The sequence below is a fragment of the Pteropus alecto genome, unplaced genomic scaffold (assembly GCF_000325575.1).
Source record: "Pteropus alecto unplaced genomic scaffold, ASM32557v1 scaffold537, whole genome shotgun sequence".
NCBI lineage: Eukaryota > Metazoa > Chordata > Mammalia > Chiroptera > Pteropodidae > Pteropus > Pteropus alecto.
This window is the reverse complement of record NW_006440625.1, coordinates 136,311-147,365: the sequence shown is the minus strand read 5'-3', so window position 1 is coordinate 147,365 and position 11,055 is coordinate 136,311. Positions and strand designations below refer to the sequence as shown.

At 34.9% G+C, this 11,055-nt stretch overlaps 1 protein-coding gene across 1 annotated transcript in view; it reads left to right on the top strand.

Moving 5' to 3' along the window:
* The first annotated feature begins 5,407 nt into the window (after positions 1 to 5,407).
* The window catches only part of LOC102897779 (ubiquitin-like modifier-activating enzyme 1), a 47,404-nt gene continuing 41,756 nt past the window's right edge, over positions 5,408 to 11,055 (top strand). Inside the window, 1 exon segment of the mRNA XM_015593519.1 lies at positions 5,408 to 5,626. Coding sequence (XP_015449005.1) covers positions 5,408 to 5,626 — 219 coding nt within the window.

Below are 11,055 nucleotides of genomic sequence, written 5' to 3'. Positions count from 1 at the left end.
ACCGCGGCCAAAGGGAGTGAGCCGGACACCGCCACTCCCGAGAACTTGACTATGCTGATCTTGGGTATTTGCCTTAGGTGTTGCACGCAAGCCAAGGCGCCCCCTCTCTGCACACAGGAAGGGGCTGAAGAGTCAGATGCACGCACTGACCTTCCTCAGGAACAAGCAGAACAAGTTCTCAGAGAAACAAGGATATTCAGTAAACGGGGAGGTTAAGATCGAGATAAGGATGTGGGAAAGGACATGAGCCAAATACCAGCCTTTAAAAATAAAACGCTGACAGCTCTCAGGGCTGCAGTCTTTTACCCTGTCTGTGTCTGTGTGTCTTTTGTGTTCATTCTCTCCCACCCAATTCACAGGAACCGCAACAAGCGGCGCCCAACGTGGGGCACAACGGTGTGGAGAGAACCAGAGCGGAATCTCTTCGGTAAGCGATGGCCGACAGAAGGACATCTGGCAAAAATGGGAAATTCTTCATCCGTAGAGCGGGAGTATCGTAAACTAATCATGGGGCTTTTCTGCACTGTAGACGGGTGGAAACCAAGCAGAAACGGATTACTAGATTATCTTCACATATTAAGAATATCTATTACTGGTTTCAGTTTCAACAAGTACAGCTGAATTATAAGGCTTGGCAACAAGTTATTAAGGCGCTGCGCAACGCTCATCAGCAAGGGAAAACTATAAATTTAAAATTGTGGTCATTATGCAGTGCTATTACCCAGGCCTTGATGTTGTTGGAGACAGAGTCTGAGAGAGGAGAGGAAGCAACACCTGAGGAAACTACGATGAAGTGTCCTCCCAGGCGGAGGAAGGGAGGAAAGTTGAGAATCAAAACTTTGAAAGCGGGAATAAAGAGGGCAATCTCCAAGAGTTGACAGATCACTTAAAAGCTTTGCTGTTCCGTTTTTCCCCTGCTGCCCGGTCAGCTCCACCGTATCCGGTGGCCTACCCAGTTGCCTTACCCCCTCCTCCGTCTCCGCCTGATCCCCGGCCTGGGACGTCTTTCGCCGTTCCTCTGCTGTGGAATGGTTGAGGCGATGATGATTTCCCTTTGCCACCTGACTTTGATGATCACCCGATGGGGGGCAAGTCTAAGGGGGAGGGTTTTTCTCTGTTCCCTATTACTCGCCAAACTTTTGCTCCCAACACGCAATATCCACAAGGAGGGCATAACGTTCACTACCAGGCGTTATAATATAAAATGCTCGAAGAGATAAAGCAGGCTGTGCAGAATTATGGTCCACAATCTCCTTTTGTTAGAGGACTGTTAGATGCCTACTCTGCAGAAAATCTACTAATACCCATTGATTGGGAAAATCTGGGAAAGACAGTATTGGAAGGATCACAATGGCTCCAACTTAAAGAGTTGGTGGTGGGAGGAAGCCTGCATCCAGGCTCGGCAGAATGCCCTACGGCAACCACCTGGGTCCACAGAGGATGAGTAGTGGGCACTGGCGCATACACAACTTTGGCTGCGCAGACGGGGCTGTTTGATTTGGCTCTAAACCAAACTTAAACAATATTCTTAAAAATATGGACGAAGATTGATATCTGGAAAATCAGCCCCATCTTTTATAAAGACAGTCCAAGGGCCTACCGAGCCCTATACTGATTTCTTATCTCGGCTTAAGGATGCCGTCAACCGAGGATTGGGAGCATCAGAGGTGGCATCTATTTTACTGCAATCTCTTGCTTTTGAGAATGCGAATCCAGATTGTCAGAAAATCTTACGGCCCTAAAAGCAGGAGGAGCATCGTTGGATGAATATATCAGGGCTTGCGCCGGTGTTGGGGGTGCTGCTTATCATGCTGTCTATTACTGGCCAGGGCTATTCAGAAGAGAACTGCCGCTAAGCCTACCTGCTTTAATTGCGGCAAATCTGGTCATATGCGAAAGGACTGTAGGAAAGGACAAGGTGGATCAACAGGGCGAGGAAAACAAGCTCTTGGCTTGTGCAGGAGATGAGGGCGTGGGAAGCACTGGACCAATGAATGTAGATCTAAGACAGATAAGAACGGAAATCGCTTACCCACCCCACTTTCGGGAAACGCGCAGAGGTTGCCTCGACCCTGGGCCCCAACAAACAACAATGCGGGGTCACTTCAGTTTCCTGTGAGCAATGGAGTCAGTCATCAACTGAGCATCTCCTAAAGGTTAGTGATCTCAGTGCCGCCACTGATTTGTGCTGCAGTGCTGCAGCTGATTTGTGTCTTGCTAGAACTTACACCCTTTTACCTGTTGGAGGAATTTACAAGTTATCCACCGGAGTATATGGGCCAATACTAAAACAAAAGGGACAGTGGGGTTAATCATTGGAAGAAGTAGCTCCACCATGAGAGGACTTCATATTCAAATTGGAGTAATTGATGAGGATTATAAAGGGGAATTACTAATTATGGCTAAAGTAGATCAAACAATGATTGTCCACGCAGGGGAGTGTGTTGCTCAACTATTATTATTGAAGCATGTTACTTTCCCAGCCCGTGCTACTGTTAAAGAAGGAGGCTTTGAGAGTACTGGGAAAAAGGTGTTTTGGGAAACGCTAATAAATGATCAATGTCCTGCCTTAACAATGATTATTAATGGAAGGCCATTTGAGGGGCTGGTGGACACTGGGGTGGATGTTTCTATTATCTGTAAGGCTCAATGGCCTTCCGAATGGCCTTCCGAATGGCCTTCATATGTAGTAGACACCATCTTATCCAGTCTAGGACAGGCCAGCTCTGTATTACAGAGTTCCTACCCACTACCATGTCAAGGCCCAGAAAGACAGCAGGCCCAAGTCACCTATTATATTGTAGATATCGCAGTCAATCTCTGGGGAAGGGACTTAATGCACCAGTTTGGGGCCTTTTTGACAATTCCAAGTCTGTCTCCTTAAGTATGAAATTTAACCCTTTTGAGGCTAGGCTTTTAAATGGGTAGCCACTGCTCTTGAATCTCCTCGAGCCTTGCCTTTGGAGTGGACTAGCCAAACTCCAGTTTGCATAGAGCAGTGTCCATTACCCAGGGAGAAGCTCGACGTTTTTAAAGTGTTAGTCAAGGAACAATTGAATGCAGGACATATTGAGCCCTCGGTTTCATCATGGAATTCTCCAGTATTTGTAATCAAAAAGAAAATGGAGATTCCTTATAGATCTAAGAGAAATCAATAAATGTATTAAGCCTATGGGGCCATTACAGCCTGGTCTACCATCCCCAGCTATGGTGCCCCAAAGCTGGTCAATATTAATCATCAATCTCAAGGATTGTTTTTTTTACCATCCCCTTAGTTGAGGGAGACAAGGAAAAGTTTGCATTCACTATTCCTGAATATAACAATGAAAGACCCACTGAATGGTATCAATGGCGGGTCTTGCCCCAAGGCATGCTTAACAGTCCTACTATGTGTCAAGAATTTGTAAATCGGGCTTTAGAACTACTCCATAAGCATCATCCAAAGATCATCTTATATCATTACATGGATGACATTCCCTTGGCTGAGGAGACCCCTGAACAGAGGGATATGGTATTTGCACAACTCCAATGCCAATTGACCAAATATGGGCTTTGCATCGCTCCTGAGAAGGTACAAACTGACCTCCCTATTAATTATTTAGGCTTTCAAGTAGCCCAAACTCAAATTTGACCCCCAAAATTGAAAATTCGATGAGATGCTCTTAAATCTCTTAATGATTTCCAGAGTTACTGGGAGATATTAATTGGCTATGACCAACTTTAGGATCCCAACTTATAGCCTAGAGCATTTATTTTCCATCTTAGAAGGCAATTCAGCCTTAGACAGTCCAAGGGAATTGACTCCAGAGGCAGAAAAAGAATTACAATTTGTGGAAGAGTGCATTTCTGATGCTTTTTTGCAGCAAATTGATTGGAACCAACCCCTTCTACTCTATTTATTTCATACACCTCATTCACCATCAGCAGCAATAGGCCAAATTAGTTCTGTGATTGAATGGCTTTTTTTAGCCAATAAGCAAAATAAACTGGCTTATCTTATCATCAAAGGGTGATACCATTGTCATCAGCTCTGTGGCTATGATCCTACTCAAATTATTACCCAATTGAGCAAAAAGGATATCCAACAATGTCTTGAATTTAATGAACAGTGGCAGATAGCCTGTGCCAATTTTGTTGGCCAGTTTGATAACCACTACCCCCGGTCAAAGCTATTTGCATTCTTGAAAACACATAAGTTATTACCACATACTCCCATTGCATCTGATCCTGTCCAAGGTCCAACTTTTTTCACCGATGCCTCCAGCAATGGTAAGGCTGGATATTGGAGTGTTAATGCACACAGGGTTGAAGTGTCCCCCTGGAAGTCTGTACAGCAAGGTGAGCTTTTCACTACACTTCTCATTTTGCAAGATTGGCCTAAAATACCCCTAAATATTGTCAGTGATTCTCAATATGCCGTGTTCACTATTATTCATTTACCCCAAGTAACTTTGCCATTACAGGCCCAGGAACCACTCCAAGTTTTATTTCAGCCAATGGCTCAAATTTTATCTGCACGTTCCCTTTCTGTATTCATAACTCACATCCGTTCCCATTCTGGGTTGCCAGGACCTTTATCTAAAGGAAATTAAACAATCGACACTTTATTGATTGGAAACATTCAACAAGCTCAAGAAGAACATGCCTTTCATCATACTAATGCTTTGGGACTTCAGAAATGTTTCTTACTCACTCAAAAGCAAGCTCGATCTATACCCCGAAATTGTCCCCAATGCGCAGCTCTTAATCTTCGGACTTTGGCCCCAGGATGCAATCCCCGGGGTATAGCTGCCAATCATATCTGGCAAATGGATGTCACTCAATTTCCTGCCTTCGGCCATCTCAAGTATCTACACAATACCGTTGACACGAACTCACATTTCCAATGGGCCTCTGCCCTAACCTCAGAAAAGGCTGACTCTGTAATTACACATTTACTTTCCTGTTTTGCCGTTATGGGTATCCCTAAGACTATAAAGACAGATAATGCCCCTGCATACACTTCTATAAAACTATACAACTTGTTACAACCATATCAAATTCAACACATTACTGGGATTCCCTTTAATAGTCAAGGACAAGGTATCATTGAGCGAGCATATCGCACATTGAAATTGCAGTTACAAAAACAAAAAGGGAGAGAAGGGTATGAAACCCCACAAAGACAATTATTAAGAGTTCTTTTTACTTTAAATTTTTAAATCAATGGCAAGTGCTGGACCAATCGGCCGCGCTCATTCATTTCTCTCTGCCTCCCGTTTCTTGTCATCAGCCTGAGCCCATGTTCTATCAAAATCTACAGGGACATTGGTTACCAGTGGGATATTACAATGGGGTCGAGGATATGCTTATGTCTCTACAGGAGCTGCCTGTGAGTGGTTACCCACGCGTCGGTTGAAGCAACGATATGGCCAAACGAAATCGAAAGGACGACTTCCTGAAGGAGTTCCACGAATTGAACCTTCAGAGCCGGACCTTCACCATGGGAACTCGATGGGCGAACCCCCCAACCTGGGGACAGTTGAAGAAGATGACTCAAGAAGCTGAAAATATCTTGACCCAGACTAGGCAGCCTCGTACCCCTGCATCTCTCTTTCTAGCCATGTTGGCGGTGGTTACCTGCCAGGTGCGACCCACTCATGTTCAATCGACCTATTGGGCCTATATACCTAAACCCCCGCTCTTACGAGCTGTCTCCTGGGGTGAAACTGAAAGCCTGGTTTATACTAATGACACAGGCTGGATGCCATCCATCCAACCATCCATCCAACATGTTTATTTATCTATCTTTCTATCTTTCTATCTATTTAACAGATTTCAAGTCTACTATGTATTTATATATGTATGTATGTATGTATCTTTCTATTTTTGTATGTATCAATCTATATATGTCAATCTATCACCTATGATTTTATGTATTTCTCTTTCTATCTTTCTCCCTCTTTGTCTGTCTCTCAATCTATTTCTGTATCAACATCTCTTCATTGATATTTCTAATTATTTATCTATCTCTATATGAATTTATATATCTTATATCTCTATGTATATTAATATATCTATCTATAACAACCTATCGATTCACCAAAGTATCTTTCTGAAACAATATTTTAATTTAGCTAATGATTTATATATCATGTAAAAATGTTAATTTTATTTTACAAATATCTGACTCATTTTCTATCTATATTAAGATATAATTATTTATTAATCTATATCTCAATCTCTCATATTTATCAATCTACTTATGCTTCATATTTCCATCCATCAATCTATCCAAACATCCATCCATCCATCCAACCATCCATCCAACATGTTTATTTATCTATCGTGTATGTATCAATCTAGCTATCATCATTTATGTATCTATCTATTATCTATCATCTATTTATGTCTCTAAGATCTGTATGTATCTTTATTAATCTATCTTAATACATCACATTATTATTATATATTTCTAACAGAGATTATTTTCTTTCTCTATGTATCTTATGAGTTATTTTTGTTCCATATTTATATTTATCAATGGACCATCTTTCTATTAATCTATCATGTATTTATCTATTTATCTAACTATATATATAATTGCCTATTTATCTGTTTATATCTTTATTACTTGATTCATTCCTTTATCTATTTATCTATGAAATTGATTATTCACCTATCTATCTCTTTATCTATGTATTTATCTATCTTTCTATCTATCACTATCTATCTAGCTATCTAGCTATCTATCTGTCTATGTATTTATCTATCATCCACCCAATAATCAGTCCATCCACACATCCACTCATCCATCCATCCATCCATCCATTCATCCATCCGTCCATCCATCCAATCATCCATCTATCCATTTATCCATCCATCCATCTATCCACCAATTTTTCTATGTTTCTCTCTGTTTATCTTTCTATCTACCATTCTATCTATCATCTATCATGATATATTTATCTATCATCTATGATTCTACATTTTTATCTATTTATTTAATTATCTATCTCTTAATTTTTTGGTCTTTCTGAATTTTTCTCTATTTGTTTATTTATCTATGTATCTATCTGTCATGTATATATATATTTATTTTTTTATCTACATCAGTTTGTTTAACAATATAACTATGAATTCAACAATCTATTTGTAATACAATATTTAGGAGAATATAAAATGATCAATAAATCATTTTTTAAATGTTACATTATTTAATAATATCTGTATAATGGTCTATGTATCTAAATATTTAATATATTTTATTTTATTCATTCATTTATGCATTATCTATTTCTTTATCTTTCTATCTTTCTATATTTCTATCATCTTTTTCGCTATTTACCTGTGTTTATCTCCCTCTACTCTTTCTTTCCTCTAATTAACTATATATTTTTCTATTTCTCTATTTTTTCTTTGTATCTATCTTTCTATGAATCAATCTATCTATCTCTCTATATTTCTATCGATCATCTGTCGATCTATCGGTCTATCTTTCTACATTTTATTTAATTATTTAACTACCTTTTAATTTATTTACGTATCATGTATTTGTCCCTCCATCTATTCATCTATCATTTCATTCATCCATCCATGTTTTCAAGTATTTATGTATTTATATATCTATCAATAATCTATCTATATATTATCTATTTATCATATTTCTAACTATCTATGTATATATCTATTTATTCATATGTCGATCTATGTATCTATCTATCCACCTATTTATCTATCAATCTATCCATCTTTCTATCATCTACCTATCTATTTAAATTATATGATTCTATCTATTTATATATCTATATGTCATGTATCTATTTATATATTTTTCCATCAAAATCTATCACTAACAATCTATCATCAACCATGTATCTTTAAAGCAATATTTTTAAACTTACATAATTTTTAATAAATCATATAAAAAATTTCACTTTATTTAATAATATCTGTATAAAGGTCTATGTATCTAAAATAACTATTTTTTCTATCAGTTGGTTAAATTTATCTATCAATCTATTATTTATATCTCCATCCATCCATCCTTCATCTATATGTCTCTCTCTCTATCATCTATCATTCTCTATCTATTAATGTATTCAACTTCTGTATATATCTTTATTAATTTATCTGAAAATATATTAAATTATCCTTTTATTTTAAATCACTGATCATTGGGTTTCTGTTTCTTCCCATTTTTTTGTTCTTTCTCTATGTATGTATCTATCTATATATCAATTGAATTATATCTTTATATCTCTATTTATCCCACTATCTATCTATCTATCTGTTTGTCTTTTTGTCTGTCCTTCTGTCTGTTTATCTGTCTGTCTCTATAAATTTTTTCTTTATTAACATTTATAGATGCATCTTTTTAGCCATTATCTATCTAGCTATCATCTATTTATAATTTGTTTATTTATTCATCTATCTATAGCAATTCATCTACAATGATATATCTCTCAACAATGTATTTTTTCAAATAATTTTAACTTACCTAATGATTGATAAATCATGTAAAAAATGGTACTTTAATAAATATCCTTCTAATTATTTGTGTTCCCAACTTTCTAACTATTAATCTGTTTATTAATGTATTTCATAACTATCTATCTTTCTATTTATGTATCTATCTATCTATATGTCATCTACCTATCATCTATCTATCGTCTATTTACGTATCTTCTCTTTATCTGTCAAACGCGTATTTATCCTACTATGTATTCATCTATTTATTCATCCGTCCATCCATCCATCCCTCCATTCAAGTACATATCTATCATGTCTCTGTGTTTCTATATATGTATGTATGTATTTCTGTATGTATGTACATAGCTATCTATCTATCTATCTTTCTATCTATCAATTCTCTATCTGTCTATATCTCTAGCCGTTTATTCATTCCGTTATGTAGTTATCTATCATCTATCATCTATCTTTCCACCTCTATATTATTTTTCTATATATTTATGTATCATTATATATCCCATATTTCTTACTATTTATTCACGTGTCTTTTTATTTAAGTTTTTATTTATCATCTATCTATTTTTCCATTTTCCATGTGTCTATTATTTCATCCATCCATCCATCCATCTAATCCATCCGTCCATTCATCCATCTAACCATCCATCTATTTATATATCTACCAACTTTTATAAACCTACTTATAATGGATCTATTTATCTGTCAAAGATTCTATATATCTATTCAAAAAAATGTATATATTTTTTCATTTATTTTATATGTATCTATTACCTATCTGTCAGCTATTATTCTATTTATCTATTTATCTTTATCTATTTATCTATATATCTTTCTGTCAAACTATGTTTCTATCTATGATGTATCTGTCTATCCATCTTTCTATGTTTTTTTCTATCTTCAGTGTTTTTATTTATCTATGTATCTACTTTTGTATCGATTTCTGTATGTATCTATTTATTTATCTTTAGTTTTGTATTTGTTTATCTACCAATGTATATATCTCTCTCTCTATCATTTTCTATCATTTTATCTATCAACTTTTATATGTATCTATTAATCAATCACTTAATATATCAAGTTTTCAGTAGCTTTGTGTAACTACTGATCGTTGTATTCGTATATCTTACTCTTATTTGTAGGTATCTATCTATTTATTAATTTATTTATTCATACTTGCATTCAATTATATTTTTATATCCCTACTTATGTATTCATTTTTCTATGTATGTATGTATGTGTGTATGTATCTATCCTTATCTATTTTTTCATCTATCAAATATTTGTTTATATTTTTATATATTTACTCATACTTTCACTTATCTATGTATCATCTTTTAACCATCTATTTATTTACTCTATTATTACTCTTTCCAATCATCTATTCCACTCTCCATTCATCTGTCCATATAATGATTCATTCTCACCCACCTTCCTATGTATCAAATTTTTATCTATGTTTCTATACATTTATCTGTGTAGCAATGTATCTCTCTATCTCTCTATCTATTAATCTATCTATTTATCTATCAGTATTATCTCCATCCATCTATCATTTACAAATCTATTTCAATATATCTGAATCTATCTATATATTTATCTATCATCTATCTTTATGTTTATCTATCTTATTATATATCATATATCTAACTCTCTATTCAAGTATCTATTTATCAATCTACGATTCAACAATGTATATCTAAAACAATGTTTTTGAACTTACATAATGATTGATAAAGCATGTATAAATGTTCCATTATTTATTACTGTTTTTTTAGTAGTCTATATATTAAATATCTAAATCTCTATTATTCTATATATAATTGTATCTCATATATATCTTGTATCAATCTATTAATATATCCATTCATCCCCTCATCAATTCATCATCTCTGTATCATCTATCTATCTATCTATATATCTATCTATCTAATCTCTATAACATCTATTCATGTATTTTCATCTGTCTATCTATTTATGTATCATTTTATCTTACATTTATTCACCTACCGTTCTTATCTTTGTTATATCTATTTATGTTTATAACTATGTATCTAACCATCTATCATCTACCTACCTATATAAATATATGTATTATTCTCTCTAAGTTTTTATCTATATATTTATCTATCTGTCATTTATTTATTTATCCATTTTTCAATTCATCCTTTTACCCATCCATTCATCTATGCATTCATCTACCAATCTATCTATCATTTATTTTCTTTCCATCTTTTGATATGTCTATCTAATTTTTCTTTATTTCTGTATTTATCTGTTTACTTATATGTCTATCTATTAATATATCTTTCTATGTATTTACTGTCTATATATTCATTAATAATATATTTATGTATGTATTTATCTGTATTTCTCTGTCTTTATTTAAATATCTGTGAATATGTTAAATTATTATTATATCATTAATAAATCCCTGATTATGTCTTTTGTATCTATATATTTATTTGTATTCCATCTTTTCGCTCTCTGTCAATATATCTATTAATTTATTTTTATATCTTTATGTTTTCATTCATTCCTTTATTTTTTTAACTATCTATTATCTATCACCTATTTGTAATCTTTCTA